The 19,985-nt window shown below is 58.7% G+C and overlaps 1 protein-coding gene across 3 annotated transcripts in view; it reads left to right on the top strand.

The window, feature by feature from the left end:
- The window catches only part of ITPK1 (inositol-tetrakisphosphate 1-kinase), a 156,453-nt gene extending 137,369 nt beyond the window's left edge, over positions 1-19,084 (top strand). For 2 of the 3 annotated variants that reach the window (XM_044933154.1, XM_025271536.2), the window contains exons 8-12: positions 1,195-1,360; positions 5,530-5,655; positions 6,893-6,960; positions 11,951-12,113; positions 16,961-19,084. In XM_044933154.1, the coding sequence (XP_044789089.1) occupies positions 1,195-1,360; positions 5,530-5,655; positions 6,893-6,960; positions 11,951-12,113; positions 16,961-17,319 (882 nt within the window). In that variant the 3' untranslated portion in view covers positions 17,320-19,084. The remainder of the gene's footprint in view (positions 1-1,194; positions 1,361-5,529; positions 5,656-6,892; positions 6,961-11,950; positions 12,114-16,960) is intronic. The other variant, XM_044933153.1, reaches the window with a different exon arrangement.
- The last annotated feature ends 901 nt before the right edge of the window (positions 19,085-19,985 follow it).

Consider the following 19,985-nt stretch of genomic DNA (forward strand, 5'->3'; position numbering starts at 1 on the left):
GCCGTGAGCTCTGGGCCAGGGAATATTTGATACGTTGTAGTGGCTTCCCAGGTGGCTCAGTAGTAAAGAATCTGCCTGCCATGCAAGAGACAGGAGTTCAATCCCTGCTTAGGGAAGATCTCCTGGAGGAGGAAACGGCAGCCCACTCCAGTATTCTTGCCTGAAAAATCCCATGGGCAGAGGAGTCTGGCAGGCTACAGTTCAAAAGAGTCACACGTGACTGAAGCAACTAAAGAGGTGTGGCCAGTTGCCCTGCAGCCTGCTAGGTCATGGCAGAAGGGGAAGGGGTTCTGGGTTGAGGGGTCCTACTTCCTCCAGGAGAGTCTTGACTCCATGGGGTCAGCTTGACTTAAGGTGTTTCACCCCTCAGTCCAGCTCTGTGGGTCTGGCTTGTAGATGTACACATGTGTGCCGTGGCCCCTTCTCCCCTTTCCCCATCCCTGGGGCTCCCCAACCCACTGTGTGCTATTTCTGGGGTGGGGGGGGTTCCTCTGCTGGGTGGGCATCAAGAACAGAGCTCCAAGATAGGGGTCTAGAGTGTTGCAGCTTCCCAGGGGGGCTTCTGTGCTCCGGGCCACCTGCCTCCTGGGAGGCTGGTAGCATCAGAGGACTGCCCCCTCTGGTGGGGCGCCCTCCATGGCATGATGTCCGTGCCCACCTCGGGGCAGGATGTGAGGATGACACCAGGTGACTCAGGTAAAGTGGATCATAGCAGGGCCAGGCATGTCATGAGTTCTCGAGAGGCAGCTGTTGTCATTGTACAGGCCTGAACCCAAGGCCTCCCAACCCCTGATCCCTTGTCCTCTGCTTCTTGCCCCCACCCCCTCAGTGGCCTACTTCCCACCCACCGCCAAAGTCTTTGTAGAGGAACAGGTCCTAAGGGGTGAGTAGTACACAGCCCGGGGGGCCCGTTCCATGGATACAGTGTGAGTAGTGGGATTGTGCAGTGTACAGCCAGCTCAACCTTACATGGCAGGCCTGATGATGCAGGATTTCCAAACCCCCCATAGCAGGAGTGGATGGATGCCCAGGTGTTCTGCTCGAGGCCCACCCCACTCACTCTGGCTTGAGACTCTTCCTGGGGAGGCCTCGTGCCACCGGGCTGGGATGGCCGTTGGTGGCGATGCTCTGGACAGTGATAAGGCTGAGGAGGCGGTAGACTCTGACCAAGCCCTTGGCCCCCTGTCTCCCCAGATGGCCATCGTGTTCAACCAGGAGGGCCTGAGCGCCATCCAGCCGCCCTGCGTGGTCCAGAATTTCATCAACCACAATGCTGTCCTGTACAAGGTGTTTGTGGTTGGCGAGTCCTACACCGTGGTCCAGCGGCCCTCGCTGAAGAACTTCTCCGCGGGCACGTCAGGTAAGCGGGCCTCACACTGTCCGGGCTGCCTGTGCTCAGGGGCGCGGCTGGGACACGGCACCGGCTGCCTGTCCTTTGGCACTGACCCTGGTCACCCCGGGTTATTTCTGGAGGGAGGAGAAGTGATCTGAAGGTTGGCAGAGTTGTGTCCAGTAGGTGAAGAGGTCTTGGAGCATGAGTGGGAAACCCCTGTCCCAAGCAGGTCCGTCAAAGGGGCTCCATGCACCTCAGCTACCATAAGCTCGGGGAAGAACTTGAAAGCTTTCTGCACCCAGGCCACTTCCCGGGGCCCCTCGTGATAAGGAGGCTCACCAAGAACATGCTGGACTGGGCTCTTCAGGGCAGCCAGGAAGGGAGGGGCCCCTGGTGTTTTGAGGGCCAGAGCACTGGCTGCTTTACCGTGTCTCCTTTCTCCAACTGGGAAACACTGAGTCACCTGCTGCCTCTGCAGCCCCTGAGGTGGGCACGAGCTCTGTTAGGAGTTATGCTGGGGCACAGGACTTGCCAGCTGTGGGGCCCCGGGCAGGTCAGGAGTGGACATGGGTGAGGACCATATTGGTGAGCATATTGTGGACCAGTGAAGGATGGCTCCAAGTGTCCCTGAGCGGTCACACAGTGGTGGCGTTTGTGGGGAGCTGCCCCATCTGAGGGTGTCCTCTCGGGAGGCCGAGGGGCTCCAGGCCCTCAGCTTTTCTTCAGCTGCTCACCAGCTCCAGGTGACCCTTGGCTATCACGAAAACTGACACTTAAGGATTTGGTGGTATTGGGGCCGCTCAAGAGACTGCTCCAGTGATTCTGGAGGCTTCCTCGAGGCCAGTTCCAGGAACCTTTGGAACAGGGGCAGCGTCTCTGGAGTAAGCATGGTGATCCCCTGGACGGAGGACGTGGGTCACCCCGGCCTGATTTGCTCCCACTAGCTGTGTGCTTCTCTCTGCGCGGGAAACCCGCTGTCAGCAGACGCGGTGCCGGGCTGCTGAGCAGACAGATGTGTCCGTCTAAAATCCCTCTGCCCGGGACTGCCTCTCACCTCCTGCTCCTCGTGGCTGCAAGCCACTCCTCTTGGACCAAGTCCAGCTGTTCCCGTCCTCTCTCAGCCATTCTTCCCATTAACACAACCCAGAGAGCAGACACTTTGGAAGCGTGTGTCTCTCTCCCCTGACCTTCTGAGTGCAGGCGGCTCTCCCTGCCAGGCGGGGCTTTTAGGGCGTCCACCCACTGGGGTGATGGAATGACTGGGGGTGGGGGACCAATGTCGGGAAGGGTCTTTCTGTATGTGACTGTATATTAGCAAGAAACATTCTTAGCAGTTGTGGGCAGGATAAGGCCAATATTTTTTAATCCTCTTTATATTGTTTCCTGTTTTTTAAGAATGTGTTTAAATCTACAGCAAATATATTAAGGGAAGAATAAGTTTACCTTATGCAATTGTTTTCCTTTTTTCTTATTTTACCCTAAATCACTCCACCTCTTAAAGAAACATACCACCTGGTTTCCTTCCTTTCCACACAACAATTGTCCCCCACTTTCCCCTGGTTGCTAAGGGCTGGCTAGTTTCCGTCTGGGAACCGCCAGTGGCAGGTGTGGGCTCTGAGTCCCGTCTCAGGACGAGGGCTCCACATCTGTGTCTTCTCGTGGCCATTCTGGGTTGCCAGTTTACCATAATATGCAGGCTGCGTGCTCAGTCGTGTGCGATTCTTTGCGACCCTATGGACTGTAGCCAGGCTTCTCCGTCCATGAGATTTCCCAGGCAAGAATACTGCAGTGGGTTGCCATTTCCCTCTCCAGGGAATCTTCCCGACCCAGGGATCAAACCTGCGTCTCCTGTGACTTCTGCATTGCAGGCTGGTTCTTTACCTCTGAGCCCCCGGGAAAACCCAAATGCGTTGACCGGGACCAGATCAGTGGAGAAACACAGGGCTAACGGAGGAGTGTTTATTATGCTCAGGGAAGTTGAGTGACTTTCTGTGTGTCCATCCCTCCATCCCCAAAGCTGATTCCGTGGCCACCATCTTCAGGGCATCAGGCCATCCAGCTGGCCTGGGGTTTGTCTTTTTCACACGTGTGTTCTCTTAACAGATGAAAAGCACAGCGTGAGAGTGGCCCTTTAAGCTGGACCAGTTGAGCAGGGGGCTTCGAGCCTCTGGCTGTTTCCAGCCCCCTCCCATCTCTCTGGTCCCTGCTGTCCTGCATGGCAGGCCCTCCAGGCTCCCCGTCCACACAGGGAGGTGGGGGCTCCTTGAGTGGGATTCTTTTGACCTGCGGTGATTATGAGGACACCACCTCTCCCTCCACAGCTGCTGTGTTCTTTCGGTTTTCAGGTGTCCTTTTGATTTGCATCTGTCAGCACCTCTGAAGTCAGGTGTGTCTTAACAGCCAGTCTTGCAGCTGCCTTGGCTGGAACCGATGTCACGTTTTTACGGAGAGGGCTGAGGCTGGCCTGTGCCAACCCCTGGCCATGTTTCTCTGTGCCGCCTCCCCCTGCCTCTGTCCCCCTTCCCCCAACACAGTGGGAGAAATTTTTCCTTTTCTTTTCCCCTGCAGACACAGCGCCTTTGTTGTCTCTGCATCCTGGGCCTTTTTTCCCTTAGGGGTATGTACATAAAGGAATTATACCAATGACCTCGTAGGGCAGGGGTCAGCAGGCTTTTTTGCTGGAAAAGTCCAGAAGAAGTATTTCTAGCTCTGTCATCACTAACGTTGCCTAAGAGCCCCTGTAGACAACATGTAAGTGAATGGGCAGAGCTGCGTTCCAATAAACCTCTATTTACAGTCGCAGATGGCGGGGCCAGATCTGGCGATCTCATCATCAAGAGCCCTGCAGGTGTAACAGAGGCTGTATTTCCATGAACCTTCCACGTGCCCAGCCCTGTGCCGGAGCTAGGATCCAGCAGGGGACTGGATAGTCAGCCAGGTGTCCTGCCCAGATGCTAGTGGGAGAAACTCCACGGGGAAGAAGTCGTAAAAGGATGAACTGTGCACAGATGAGGGGCCCCGGAGGAAGTGGGGGGTCCTGGGACGCCGCTGGATGAGGGGGCCACTTGAGCAGGGCAGCCAGGGCCGGAGGTCTGGGAGGAGACGTGGACCATGTCTGTAGCGCCATGACATGCTGCCCGCCCCCTCCCCCAAGGAGACATGTGAAGATGAAGCAAATGAAGCTAAGAAGCTGTGGCCGCAGCTCACAGATGCACTACGGAGTCGCGGGGCTATGTGGGGGCTAAACGTGTGCCCTACTCTTCCTCTTTTGAACCTGTTTTCCTCATCTGTAAATTGGGCACAAAAACCCATATTCCTCTTATTGTCTCCCCTCTCCTGTGGGCATTCGTGGTGGTTCTTCACTGGACTCCATGTGAAGCAGGACTAGCCTGGGAACAGAGAAGGGACGAGCTCCCCCCGTCCAGGGTGCTCCTGTGATCAAGGTGCAAGGGCCCGGCCAGGTTTATCAGCAGGGGATCTTGAAGCTGCCCAAGAAGCTGGTGCCAGGGGATGCTCCAATCCTGCCTGACCTATCAAGGCTTCCACAATCTTCCTGGATCACCAAATGGCTGGAAGCTGCTCCCTCTCCACCTGGGCCTGCTCAAGCTGCACGTGGGGAAGGTTCTGAGCCAAGGGCAGCTCCCATTGCCCTGCTGAACAGTCCTCTGGCTGGAGCCCCCAGATCAGAGTTAGCCAGGAGGAGAAACAAGTCCCCTTTGAAATGGTCCACACTTTGGATCTTGCCCCAAGAAGCTGCCGGGTGACGTGGTCTGTCCAGTTCAATGGGCGCTGGGTACACCCCTCTGAGCACCCAGTTCTTTCCCTTCCTTGCATAGCTAAGCATCCACGTTGTTCTCTGTGGCTTCCAGGCCTCCCTGAACTGGCTGTGTCCAGTTGCTCTGGGGGGCCTTTCTCTCCCCAGGCCTACTCTGCCACTCTGGCCATTGCCCTTGGGTCCCACTGGGTGGGTGGGAGGCGCCCTGAGCTCAGCGGGGCTAGGCTGGGTTACAGGCTGAGAAGGTGGGCAGTGCCTGCAGAGTCTGGAAGGCCCACCCCAACTGCTCAAGCCCTGCTCTGACCTCTGGCCCATGGGGCTTGCTACCCCCAAAGTCTCAGTCTTCTTGCTTGTCGGCGCTCAAGAGTAGAGGTCAGTGGGCTGCTTGGCGCAAGTCCTGCAGGGTGTTTATTTTCCCCAGGCTCCTCCCCAGGACCGTCTCTCGTGCCCCCCGTCTGGACTGGCTCTGGTCGGAGCGGTAGGAGGACTGTCGGGCACACCGGGGCGGCAAGGGGCCTGCGTGCCCCGCTAGCGGGAAAGATGCCAGGTACATCTCAGCGCCTGCCTGCTTGGCCTCCGCCCGAATCACTTCCTCATGCATGATTGTTGCGGCGCTGTAACCCTGGAGCTGGTGGGGGGGCGTTGGCAGCCAGAGCAGGTGCCCCTGCAGTTCAGCCCCCCGGCACACAGCGGCGCCCAGTGGGGCCGTTCCTGTCCTGGGTCTCAGGGCTGAGCAATGTGTCCTGGGGGAACGGGACCCACAACGCCTCACCCAGAAGGACCAAACCAGAGGCTGCCGGGGCCACGTGGGGACTTGTGGCCTGTGTCCTTCTCGGGGTGAGGTGGGGTGGGGTCCTAGTGTGATGATGGTCTTTACCAGAGCTCTCAACCCTGAGGCTCCTGGTTTTGTGATTCGTGCATTTGCACACTTCCAAGTGCTGGAGAGCATGTTTCTGATCAACTGACGTGCCTTTACTCTGCAGGGCATGAATGAACAAACCTACTGCTCATCACTCTAATAATCTTGGGATTGAGATTATTAATCTGCCTCTCCATGGGACTGAGGGGGCCCCAGGGGCAGTGGGACCTGGGAGAGATGGTGCAGGAACATGTGGAGGGTACTTCAGGCGGCTGTGCCCGTTTCCAAAGCCAGGCAGAAATTATTCTCTATGCTTTCTTGGATGGATCCTACAAAAGCCCAAGTTCTGATTTCCTATTTTTTCCCCTAAATAACTGGGAAACAGCAGAACCTTTTGTGTTTTAAACATTCATGTGCCCCGTGGCAGCCTAAATGTGCCTGAAAAGGCATTCCATGGGCAGAACCAGGAGGGGTTGGGGATGCTGGATTAAGTGGCATCAGTCGACCTCTTTATTCTGGGCCTTTGATGTTCCCATATGCAGCATTTCCCCTTTCTCACTCAGCCCCCCTTTCTGGTGTCATGTCCATAAGATACGCTGGACACACTCTGGGGAGGGGGTCTAGGTATCAGGGAAAACCAGGTATGATACTGTAAAATGAGAGTGGAGGGGAGGTGGGCTCATCAAGCCATTCATTTTTATATGGGAAGAAAAATGGAAACAGGATCCCTGACTCGGCGTGTGTCGCTCCATGGTGTCCTGTCTCTTCGGGGTGGGAGGGGGCCCAGGTGGCTGCTGCTGGACCCTGAGCCCAAAGGCATCACGGCCTGTGGCCGGGGTGGTGCTGCCCCCTGGTGTCAGGTGGCGGAGTCACTGTCTCTGCCTCGAGCTTCTAACCCTGGCTCCTTCCCGTCTTTGCTTTTCAGACCGCGAGTCCATCTTCTTCAACAGCCACAACGTGTCGAAGCCAGAGTCCTCGTCGGTCCTGACCGCGGTATGTCCCTCCCGCCTAGCCTGGGGGTGGGGTGACGTTGGCTCTCCAGCGGGGCAGGGTGGCAGGACCTTCCCCGGCAGGCGGGGGACCCCGGGGGGTTCCAGAGACCCCCTCTTCCTTGCTTGCTTTGCGCCTCCATGGCAACAGCCATCACAGCCATGCCCGCTCACCACTCAGTTACTCAGGTGGACAGTTGTCTAACTTCTCCCACGTGAGGAAATCCCCCAATTGTGAGGAATTTGAAGACCTGCTTTCTAAGCTGCCTTTTCCTGATTAAAAAAAAAAAGGAGGCAAGAGACAGCAGCACCTCAGTTTTCCTTTGTTCTTTCCTTGTCCGTGTGAGTCCAGTAAGCGCTTGTTGAGCTCCTGCTGTGTACTTCTGCAGCTGCCGGGGTGGCTCACTGTGGGGAGTGGGCTCGGGGCTGCTGTTCAGTCAGTGGCGCTGGGCATCAGGCTCCATCCTCTGGCCCAAAACAGCCTTGCAGGGGTGGACAGACGTCCCTGCTTTCCCGAGGGGAGAGCTACGCTCAACCAGGTTAAATAACTTGTCTAAACCCATAGGGCTCCTCATGCAGGGACAGAGATGAGAGCTGACCCCAGATCAGTCTGATTTCAAAGCTGGGTCTTGCAGGAATTCAGGGTTTCTTACCTCCCTGGCACTTGTCGAGCCATTAGAAATCAACACTGCGCCATGCCCTGCTGTTCCTCCGTGTCCCCAGAGCCGGTGGCCTCTGCCGCCACTGCTTCTGAACCGAGCCCTCTGCCTGGTCTCCAGCTCCCATACGCCACAGCTCTCCTGGCCGTTCTGGGAGGGTTCGCCCATGTCCCCTCCGCAGCGGACCCCTGCCTCTGGGCCTCATTCCCCTCCGTTCCAGGCTAGGGCCTGTGCTGCCCACGACCCACTGTCCCCAACCCGGGCCGCCGGTCCCATTTCTCATTTGTTCCTGGTTCCTTTGAGGAGCCGGCTGTGTGCCGAGGGTTGACCGGAGCACAGGCACGGCAGGGACCTGAAGTGAGCACCAGCCTCCCTCGGGATGTTGATAGATGTAACCCGGGAACAAGTTTTGTGCTCAGGGACACTTGGAGAACAACCAGATTCTAAAGAGAACCCCTCGGCGCCTGGTATGCACATTGTAAGATTGAGATAGGTGTTCTGTGCGAGAGAATGTTCTGGTCTCATGAAAGCTCAGAAACCTCAGGGCGTCCTCCCTGAGAGGCTCCCAGACCTTATTCGGCCAGTGACTCTCAGAGGGGCTCAGCATTCCATAGCCTTACGGAGAAGCTGTCCCTGCTGCCCCCCCGGCACAGTGCGGCCCTCGTCACCACTGGGCTGTTAACAGAGGCCAGAGGGTCACCATGAGGGCTGGAAGCAAAGTCGCCTTCCCAGTTTATCACCCGCCTGTGACTCAGCCCGTGTCTCCATCTGCTACGTGGGAAAGGTCAGCCTGGAGACATCGCAAGGCCTTCTCTCCACCTCCCAGGCCTGCTGTCATCTCTCCCTTCCCCTCAGCTCATGACTGCTGTGCGGGGGTCCTCCAGGGCTGGTAACACATAAACGAGGAAAGAAAAACGCAGTCGGCCGTCCCCTTTCCATTCGGGATGGCGGGCCCTCCTGCACAGACACGTGCATTCCTAGGTACGGGTGTCCAGACGAGCCTTTAGCATCCTCCTGCCCGCTGGGGTCCCTCCAGTCCCCTTCGTGGCCTCGTGCACGTGCAGGGAGCCCTGCCTCCCTCCCTGGCCGGACACCCCCGAGGGTGGCCCCCACACCAGTACCAGGCACCAATTGAGTGTGACACTGAATGAAACGGCCTGGAGTCAGAAGCTCCACAACCTTCCAGCTGTGTGGCGAGTCGAGTCGTCTCTCTGAGCCTCAGTTTCCCCACCCTGCCCCTAGAATGGTCCTGGGACTCGGGGAGTCCCTGGATGAAAGCGCCCCACACTGTGTCAGGCGCTCAGTAGGTGATCAGTCAGTGTGGGTGATGGGGCCCCAGGGGTTCACCTCAGCACCTCCGTCGCCTCCTTGTTGCAGACAGGCAGAGGGCTGCAGCAGGATGTCTGAGGTCCCTTCGCTGAGCTGAGAACGCGCTTTTATAAACAGCGGGTCACGAGGCTTTTGTGACGGAGCAGCGGCCATGGGTCCCCTTGCCGCCTGGCCTGCGCCGCGGGCCTGACTCGGGAGCTTTGTGGATCCTCACCACAGTCCCTCGGCGGCAGTGTTTTCAGTATTGCATTTACCGAGGCGAGAAAGCAGGACCCGGCAGGGCCCATTACAGCTCAGGGCACGCGGCAGAGACTGGGCAGTTCCAGGCATCCCTGGGACCAGTGGCCGAGCTGCTGAGCCCGCACCACTGAGCATGAGTGGGAGGCGGGCATGGGGCGGCCTCAACAGGTGCCAAGCGGGCAAGTGCCCGTCACAGCCAGGCTGATGCTGCCCCCTTGAACGTGGCTCCCCAGGGTGGGATGCTGAGGCAGCAGGGCCATGGGCAGGGGAACCTGCAGAACCGGGGCAAACGCTCTCATGGTAGAGCATCACAGTGCCCAGGGGTGGGCTCCCTGCTCTGTGTGTGTCTGGAAGCTCCCCATCGGCCACTCTGCTTCCTGTGCCAGGGGTAAGGGCCACATGTCCTGTGGGTGCTGCCCAGGCTCTGTCCCAGCCTGACTGACACAGCCTCACTTCTTTTTTTTTAAATCCAGGTGAAAGTCATATAACATACAATTGTTTGTGGGTTTTTTTTTAATATTTATTTACTTGGCCGCATCAGATCTTCATTGCAGCACGTGGGATCTAGTTCCTGACAAGGGATCAAACCTGGGCCCCCTGAAATTGGGAGATGGAGTCTTAACCACTGGACCTCCAGGAAAGTTCTCTCTGATTAGTTATTTTAGCATGGACAATTCAGTGGTATTAAGTACATTCACAGTATTGTACAACCACCACCTCTGTCTAGTTCCAGAGACCATTTTCATTTCAGGCATTTTCATCACCCAAAAATGTGATGCCCGTACCCACTGAGCATCCCTCCTCATCCCCACCTCCTCCTGGCCCCTGACAACCACTAATCTGCTTTTCATCTCCATGGATTTACCTCTTCTGGACTTTTCATTTTAAGGGGATCATACAGTAGGTGACCTATTGCATCTGGCTTTTTTCACCTAGCCTAATATTTTCAAGGTTCCTCCACATTGTAGCAAAGGCTGGCAGAACAGTCTGGGAAACCCGTTCTGTTTATCCAGTCATCTGTTGATGGACATTCGGGTTGTTTCTGCCTTTTGCCTGTTGTGAATAACGCAGCTGTGAACATTGGCATACAAGTTACACATCTGGGGTGGAACTGCTGGGCCACGCGATAATTCTCCATTTAACTTTTTGACCCAGCTTCTTTTTTTTATTTCTGGTGGATCAGCCCCTGTGCTTCCCCTCTGACCCCATCCCAGCAGCCTTAGGACTCTGGTATCTACTGAGTACCATGTATGAGCCCTATTCTGGCTGACTTAGGGGTGACATGCTGCCATCTGTGGCTTAAATGCAGGTGAGGCAGCTCCTGCAGCCAGACCTGTGCTGTCCCTACCGCTTAAACGACCTTGTGACTCCTCCCAGCTGTCTGGGGTGGAGGCTTCAACGGCTCTGATTGGCAGATGAGCAGAGTGAGGTGCAGAGAGGCCAAGTACTTCTCTCTAAGACCACAGAGCTAGGAAGTCACAGTCCGGATTCAAATCCAGAGCCATCTGCCCCAGTCCTTCCCAGGGTGATGTGCTGCTCCCTTCCAGGGGCCAAGCTTGAGCCCATGAAGACTTGCCTGTCCCAGGCCAGCTGTGATTAGAGCAGAATGTGAGCGGTGTCACGGTGGGGTCCTGGGGCCAGCCCCCCAGCCCTGTGTCGCCAAAAGCTGAGCTCAGCCCCAGGAGCTGGGCAGGAGTGGCCAAGTAGACTCTGGGGAAGCTTGCTGAGCATGGGGAGTTAGAGTGGAAACACCAAGGTTAGCAACTTGTCTGGAAGGGGAGAACGACGAGTCCCACCCAGGAGCCCTGTGTCCAAACCTCCCCCCATCCAGTACCAGCCAGTAAATGAAGGCTGGTCCGTGGAACCCACTGCCTCACAGCCTTGAGGCTCTGCCAGTGATGGGCTAGTGCACCGATGCTAACAAAAACTCCCCCCACTGCCCACGTCCTCCCCGACTTTTCCAGCCGCTCCCAGCTCTCTTCATGGATGGTTGCCTCGCACCTTTGCTTCCACTGTGCTCTCGTCTGGGTCCCTTGGCCCAGCCACTGCAGTCTTCCCCTCTTCAAGGTGCAGCTCTTAGGTGTCCTGAACCACAGAGTCTTCCTGGGGTCACAGCAGACTCTCCCTCTCCTTCCTTCCTGCTGAGAACCTTGTCTTTTACAGGCTCAGTGAGTGTGTGCTAAGTCACTTCAGTTGTGTCTGACTCTTTGCAACCCCATGGACCATAGCCCACCAGGCTCCTCTGTCCGTGGGGATTCTCCAGGCAAGAATACTGGAGTTGGTTGCCATGCCCTCTTCCAGGGGATCTTCCTGACCCAGGGATCGAACACGTGTCTCTCATGTCTCCTACATTGGCAGGCGGGTTCTTTACCACTACTGCCACCTGGGAAGACCACGGCTTTTACAGGCTAAATACCTGGGTCCAAATGCAACCCTAAGCTGTGTGGCCGTGAATCAGCCCTGACCCTGAGCGTCAGCTCCTCTCTGTGTAAAATGCTGGTAATGATGCTCGCCTACCCGGTGGGCATGAGGATTAGGGGTCACAGATGCCATACCCACCCCAGTGCCTGCCCAGCCCATGGCAGGACTTGGAAATGGCCATCCTTGGGCTGATTCTAGTGGGTCTGTCCTGCCTCTTGCCTGGAAATAAGACTCAGCCTCGTGGCACCGCAGTGGGGGTCTCTATGGGGTAGTGTCGCGTCTCCCTGCCCGAGGTCTGACTCCCGTGTGTGTGTGTGTGTGTGTGTGGTGCATATGTATTGGCAGCTGGACAAGATCGAGGGCGTGTTCGAGCGGCCGAGCGATGAGGTCATCCGGGAGCTGTCGCGGGCCCTGCGGCAGGCACTGGGCGTGTCTCTGTTCGGGATCGACATCATCATCAACAACCAGACGGGGCAGCATGCCGTCATCGACATCAACGCCTTCCCCGGTGAGCGGCGGGGCCGGGGGCTGCCTTCACTCGCCTGGAGACTGGTGGCCGTGGGTGGGTAGCGGGGCAGGAGAGCTGGCCTGACCGACCCCATCCCTCACTGCCTGGGGCCTGGGGTCAGAGCAGTGCCCGCTAAGCCTTCGCCCACCTGCCAGTGGATTTACAGCACTCGCAGTGGGCCCGCTCCTCAATGCGTGCCCTTTACCCCGCTTCTCCCGACCCAAAGAGTCGGACACGACTGAGCGACTGTGCTGTCCTGATCCTGTGCCGTCAGCAGGAGCCTTTCTTGGCCAAATCTCAGCTGACCTCTTGGGCCCTTGTAGATTTACTTAAAGAGCTGAGAGGCTTCTGGAGGGAATACAAAGCCCAATTTCCACGAAGGGAGGGAGGGAGAAATTGTCCCAGGTCACACTGCAGGGTGGTGGCAAGGCCTTGCTCCTTCCCCGCCCTGAGCCACCGTGTAGGGGACACGCTCAGATCCGGCCGGCTGGGGGGCCTGCTCCACGCTGTCTGCTGCAGCCCTGAGGCGGGAAGCACATGCCAGGCCCTCTGGGCCTGCTGGCGTGACTAGGCTCTGTCCAGCACCCCTCAGATCCCCACTCAGCGATGGCTCCATAGGAGTCATCACAAAGACCCCTCAGTGGGACCGTTAGCCACAGTGATGACTCTGGGGTGGGAGGCGGTCCTGGGCTGGTCTCCTTCACAGAGATGTGTGCTGAGGCTGGGCGACTCCCTGTCCTCACAGCAGGTCAGGGACAGAGTGACATTTGGCACCCCCCAGCCTGGAGCAGCCCGGGCAGTTACTTCTCAGCGGTCGTCCCCGTCTCGAGGCCTCGGCTCTCACCTCTGTCAAGCGCCCGCCCTGGAGGTAGAGCAGCAGCCCTGCTCAGTGGACTCTTAAGAAGGCAGGAAGCCATTCCTGAGTGTGAGAGCCTGGCTTGCCGGGGCGGGGGCGGAGTGGGGAGGGGACTGCTCCCCTGGGGTTTGCAGGGGCCAAGAGCCCCTGTGCGTGGGGAGCGCTCACAGGCCACCAGACTGGGTGCTTGACGTGTGTCTCCTACACGGACGGCACGCCGGCCAGGCCCAGCCAGCACCGCAGTTCACAGCCAGGCCTCCCGGGCTTGGAGGAGGCCCCTGGCTCCCTCAGCCACGTGGTTTATCTGAAGCACGCTGCATCTCCCAGCTGCTGCAGACACTGGGGCGGCGTGCGCATGGCGGCTGGGGTCCTGCCCTCGGAAGACAGGGGCTCCTCTGGGAAGCAGGCGTGGGGGCAGGGCTGGCAGGGAGCCACGCAAGGGCCTTGGAGGGGCCCTGTGGCCCGAGGCTTCCTGTGCAGCAGAGAGGTCAGAGGGGAGCCCAGCACATGGCCATTCACTCCGAGCAAGGTGGGGCAGCCATCTGAGGGCTGTGTTTGTGAATAGAAGTTGAGATCCTGTGGGACAGTGGCCTGTTTTTCTGTAGTCACCCTAGGGGCAGCCTGGATGGAGAGGTAGGTTTCTGATGAATGCGGGTGACGGAATGAGAGAGCACAAGGGAACTGCAGCTGCGTCAGGGGAACAATTATAACAAATCAGAGAATCTAAACCAGGGAGGAGATGGAGGGGATGAAGGCAAAGAGGTCGCCGGGTTAGCGGACTCGGCGGGCAGGGCGGGGCAGCACCGGGCTGTTGGGACGGAGGTTCTAGAAGGAGGGACAGAGAAGAACTCACAAACCACTGAGCTGTGGGTCTGTGCCGAGTCCTCAGTCTGCCCACCCCGCCAGGACCTGTGCGAGTCAGAGGGACAGTGACAGTGAACCGGCATGGACAGGAAGCCATGAGCAAGCCTCACCCCGCCAGCAGGCCAGGCCTGAGTGACAAGGCTGAGCCCCCCAGAGACTATGGAAGGGCGCCTGGCCCACATGGAGGAAGGCTCCGGGGAGGGCGTGCAGCCCAGGGCCCCAGGGGAGGCGGTGTCCAGGAGACGGCTGCCTGGGGCCCGGCTCTCTCCCTGCTCCATTTGTGAGCCTGGATGTGGGGTGCCCGTTGGTCCTGGTTGGTTCACCCTGTGCCTCAGACCATGGGTGTCCTGCAGCGCCCCTACCAGCCAGCCTGCAGGCTGGACAGTCATGTCCACCTTTGGTGCCCAGCCTGCCTGGGGACCTTTGTCCCCAGCGCCTCATCTCATCCTCACAGCCACACAATGTGCAGAGGACTGTTGGGATCTCCATTTACTGACATGCATGGTGCCAGGGGGCTGGCTGACACGTCCAAGGTCATGTCCCAGTGGCGGGGCTGGGTCTGGGGGCCTGACCTGAGGCTTCGTGCTTCTCCACTTGAGTCGTGGTTTCAGATCCTGGCTCTGCTCCCTGACGAGATGAGCCTCCTGCCTGGGCAGCCTCAGTGTTCGCTTGTGTGCAGTGGGAAGAACACTCCCCTCCTCGCAGGGGAGATGATGTGTGCACAGCACTCAGCCCCACAGAGCTCTTCACGCCTCAGCCCACCCTCCCCAGGCTGCATGAGGCCATGGGCCAGGCCTCGTCTGGGGACGGCCAAGCCATTGCTGAGGGAACAGCTGATGTTCCCTGGCGGCTCGTCAGCGGGTCTCAGCTCTCCTCCCTGCTTGCATCCTGACTCTGGAAACCCAACAGCACGTCTGCTGATGGCCCCCGAGGGGCTACAGGCTGCCCTGCTGTTCACCCCCGCCCCAGGGCCAAGGATGCCCCCAGTGCTAGGGTGGGGCACCCCGTACCACACGTGTTCAAGGCACAGATGGCACCAAAGGGCCTGCAGATCCCAGTGCCGCGTGTCGTCTGTTCTTGTTCAGTCACTCAGTTGTGTCCGACTCTTTGTGACCCCACGGATTGTAGCACATCAGGCTTCCCTGTCCATCACTAACTCCCGGAGCTTGCTCAAACTCACATCCATCAAGTCTGTGATGCCATCCAACCACCTCATCCTCTGTCATGCCCTTCTCCTCCTGCCTTCAGTCTTTGCCAGCATCAGGGTCTTTTCTAGTGAGTTGGCTCTTCACATCAGGTGGCAAAGTACTGGAGCTTCAGCTTCAGCATCAGTCCCTCCGATGAATATCCCCATCTGTAGAATGGGGCCAACCCTCGGGCCCGGCTCCCCGGGATACACGCTTCCCAGGATGCCACGAGGAAGGACTGCGAAGCACGGAGCCAGGGGAAGCACTTAGCCTAGATGGACCCCAGCCGTGGACACTGTCACCACACCTGCCCCCCAGTGGACACGTATCCACCTGCTGATGGCTCTTGGGTGTTTGGGGCTGGTCACTTAACTCTGTGCCTCTACTTCCTCATCTGTAAAATGGGGACAGAGGGTTGTGATGATTAAGTGAGAACATGTCGAGCAGGGCAAGTATGGTGCATGCCAGCTATCTTGCCCACTCTTGTTTTTACTCTGGGCACCTCCGCTTGTCCCTCTCAGCCTCGGGCTCCCTCAAAACCACAGTGTTGTTTGCTGAACACATAAGAGCATGGACAATGAGGCAGCCCCATCCGACCGGCCCCTGGGCAGCCTTTTCTGTACGCGATAGTGCACCTGCCCATGTCTGAACCTTCATTCCCCCTGCTGCTTGTACCGATGGCCGTGAAGACCATCCCAGAGGCCGTGCGAGGGAGGGGTCAGTGCCTCTCAGCACCGGGCCTGGTGTCAGCGATGGGGTCACATCCAGGGGGTGGTCCTTGTGGGCCCTCCCAATGCAGGCACACCGTGCCTTTTGGGGACACGCTTCCTGTCCCAATCATTGTTCTTGCAGCTGTGTGCCTGGTTCGCATCCCTGCGAATTGATTCGGGCAGGCAGGGGGTGGTGCACCCACCCCTTGTTGAATTTCTTTTGAAGCTGTTTTCAAAAGTCAGCAAAATCCTCGCCCTAGATCTGAAACTTGCTTGGTGGGAGGCTCCGAGGACTGTTTGCTGACAATCACAATCAAGACTGTGATGGGAAATGCAGGCCCCTAGCAGTTTCTGTTCAGGAGACCCAGGCCCGCTTGTGAGGGAAGCGGCGTCCATGCGATGACCTTGTCCGGGCTGTCCAGTCTCTGTCCCTCGGCTTTGCGGGTCAGGACGCAGCACTGGGGGCCTCCTTGCAGGTGCTTGGGGGAGGGGAGGTGGAACAGACTCAGTTCCAGGAGCAGCTGCTGTTGATCAGGTCTCACTCATGTTCCAGCTCCTTCTGGCCCTGCCCACAGGAGCCCCCAAACCTGAATCCTCAGTTTACACACAAGGAAGCTGGGGCCAGGCCACATGGACACAAGAGGTGTTTATGATTCAGACCTGGAGAAGTGGGCCTTCGGTCCTGCCCCCAGCCACGCCACATCCCCACATAAGGGCATCAAACCACATGTGCTCCGTCACTCAGTCGTGTCTGACTCTTTTGTGACCCTGTGGACTATAGCCCACCAGGCTCCTCTGTCCATGGGATTTCCCAGGCAACAATACTGGAATGGGTTGCCATTTCCTTCTCCAGGGGATCTTCCCAACCCAGGGGTCGAACTCACGTGTCTTCTGTCTCCTTCTTTGGCACTTGGGATTCTTGACCATGTGCACCATCTGGGAAGCCCACCAAACCACGTGGGGAGGGTAATCAAATGAGACTGTGAAGCTGTGCCCGAGAGGGACAGGATGCAGGGCACTTTCTCATCAGCTTCCTCTCTATAGATGCTCAGACCCCACGGGTGTAGCCAGAATTCAAGGATTGGCCCTTGGGGCCACACACACTTGGGGTCCAGGCTGATGTGCTCCACCAGCTCCCCCCAACCCCACCCCAGGTCCCAGGAGCCCCTGAGCACACCTCCCACCCCCACCCACCTGGCTAAGCCTGCCGTCTGTCTCTCCCATCCGCAGGCTACGAGGGTGTGAGCGAGTTCTTCACCGACCTCCTGAACCACATCGCCAGCGTGCTGCAGGGCCAGAGCGCAGGCGCGGCGGGCGTGGGGGACGTGGCCCCACTGAAGCACAGCAGGCTCCTGGCGGAGCAGGCGGGCGGCCTGGCGGCCGAGCGGACGTGCAGCGCCAGCCCCGGCTGCTGCAGCAGCATGATGGGCCAGGAGCCGCCCTGGACGCCCGAGGCCGACATGGGCGGCGTGGGCGCCGGCAGCACTGCCAAGCTGCCGCACCAGAGACTCGGCTGTACCGCCGGCGTGTCGCCCAGCTTCCAGCAGCACTGCGTGGCCTCGCTGGCCACTAAGGCCTCCTCCCAGTAGCCTCGGAGCCCGGGACCCAGAGAGACGGCGCGGGCCGCAGAGCGCGGCCGCTGGGCGAGCAGCTCCCGACGACGGTGACGCTACTACTAAGGATTCCCAACGATCTGATTCTTCTTCTTCTACTTCTTTTTTTCTTAATTTTTAACCTGATTTTCTGATGTCATGATCTAAATGAGGGGTGGGGGTGGGGATGGAAAGGAACCCCAAGTGGTCCAGCCTTGCGGCAAAGGGACGATCCCGCCTGGTTCCTGCTGTGCAGATGTCTTCACCGAGTTTACACATGCTGTGTTTTCAACACTAGGTCTGAATGTGAGGTGGGGCGTGCGTGTGTGTGGTTGTGTCTGTGTATGTGTGTGTGAGTGCCTGGGTATGCCCACGTCTGTCTTTCTCAATGGCTGCTGTGGGCCAGGCCTCGGGGACCCTGGAGCAGGCTGTCCCGGGTCAGGTTGTCGGTGGCTGAGCAGAGAGTAAACGGTTCCCAGTCTCTTCCCTCCTGGCCTCTGCACCCCGGCCCAGCCCGTTTCTCTTACTCATGGCCTCAAGCCCCACCAGGTGTGCAGCTGCCCCTCCCAAAAGCGTGACCCCGAGGAAGCCAGAGGCCTCAGCTTCCCTTTCCTTGGGGAAGTCCATGCAGCGGGTCTGAGCTGGGATCCACCTGCTGCCACTCGTGAAAGGCAAGGAGGAGGACGCTTCTCCGGGAAGGCCACAGCCTCGGGCTGGCTGCCTCTCTCCACGTCCCGCTCCCTGGAGTCCACTGGGCCCGTCAACACATGTCCTGTGCCGCCATGCAAAGGGTCCTCCCGTCCCTGACCAGGGCCGCCGCTCCCCAGACCTGGGAGGAGGCTGCCCAGCCGAGAGCCTCTGGGCTGATCCTGCCTATGCCAAGGATTTGTGCTGTGACTTTGGGCAAATCATTCCAAGAGTCGCTGGGCACTCAGGACAAGAGAAGTCAAGGGCAGGCTCAACGCCCTACCCCTGCGACACAGCCTGTCCCTCTGTGAAGCCCACCCCCAGATGAGCCTCCCCTTGGCATCCAGGCGATCGGGGGGGCCCTCTTCCCAGGCTGGACGAGGCTGCGGCTGCTCCACGCCTGCCCAGAAGGCCTGATCCACACCCCTCCCGTGTTCACTGCCCACCCCAAGCACTGAGCCAGCCAGGTGTGAGCAGGCTGCGGCCCCAGAGGTGAGAAAACATGACCTGCTTTTCCCGTCCGAGCCCCCCGGCGCCTGATGGCAGCGGACCAACCGACCCCTGGCTAATAAGTCCAGTTTCACAGTCCAGGCCGGCAGGCGGCCCCAGGGGGCCAGTGAGGGGCTTGGTCAGTCCTCTGTCAGTGTGACCATCCGGCGGGAAACAGCAGACCCCCTGAAGCATGAGCATGTGTCTTCAGATATCAGGCACTCAGAGGGAGGGGAACAGGCCTTGGGGCCATCCTGCGAGGTCCAGGGAGGGTGCCACAAAAGAAGCTGCTGAGCCGGGCATTCGGAGGCACCTTCAGGCCTGGTCAGCGGGGAGGTGGGGGTCGCCTGCCTCTGGGAGAGGAAGGGCTGGGGTGAGGGGCGCTGCCCTCAGAACTGGCCGGCTTGTCCTAGAAACCAAGGGCCCGCCGACAACCGTGTTTACACGACTTGAGTGTTGAACCCCGATTATAATGTCTGTACGTCGCCTTTCCTCGTCTGGCCCCCGAGCTCCGGGGGAAGCAGGAAGCGTGGCCGGCCTCTTGCACTGCTTTGTCTCCAAAATAAACTACTGAAATCAAACTGCATTTCACACGTGTTTACAAAACATTGCTGAACATTTCTGTCCTCCTGCCGTCTTTTAATAAAACCACTTTAGCTTTTGGAATAAAATTCCAGTCCCGATCGCCTTAGGACAGGTCAGGAGTGCGGGGCAACCCCCCGTGCCTAGTGGGGCCCCTGGTCGTGTCTTGTCCAGATTAACTGATGCCTCCCCCGCAGCGTCTCACATGTTAGCATCCAGGGCCCAGATATTGAGGAACTTTTCCAGTGATGTGGCGCTTTTCACCAGCCTCTATGGGTGGCCCGCAGGGTGGCTGCCTTTCCCAGGAGTGGAAACCAAGGATGGGGATCGACCTCATAAAGGCCCAGGAGCTGCACAGCAGTGGGGAAGGGACCGGTCCACTCGAGAGCATGTGTGGGCCTCTCCCCAGCTGGTGAACCCTGTCCAACAAAGAGTAGCTGACTCTGCAGGGGTGAAGGGAGCTGCGTCAGGGAGCGTAGACTAGGAGAGGGGCTGTGGGCCGCAATGAGGCCTCACCAAGCGACGCCCCCCCTGCTTCAGTATCACCAGATGCACACTGACTGGGTCCCAGGACACATGCCATGAAGTTGGCCTCCCCCAAGCCTCAGTGTCCCTGGCCCTGGGGCTTCCTGTCAGGGGAATACAGACCCCCTGAGAATGCTCTCTGCCTTTGCAGCGTCTTCTTCGCCAGGGCTTGTGCTGCCGCCTCTGATCAGTCTCAGAACCTTCAGGGGCCCGTGGGGAGAGACTGCTCTGGTGAGTGCACACACTTGCTGGTAAACTGGGGGTGGGGGGCAGGGGTGTTGGGACTGTCCTTCCCCAGCTTCTGTTTGCTAGTCGGTGGGCTTGTTGGGGCCTTGGCCCTGTGGCATCTCTCTGGGTGTGGTCCATAGCCGGGGCTGCTG

Source organism: Bubalus bubalis, chromosome 20, assembly GCF_019923935.1.
Source record: "Bubalus bubalis isolate 160015118507 breed Murrah chromosome 20, NDDB_SH_1, whole genome shotgun sequence".
In the NCBI taxonomy this organism is placed as follows: Eukaryota; Metazoa; Chordata; class Mammalia; order Artiodactyla; family Bovidae; genus Bubalus; species Bubalus bubalis.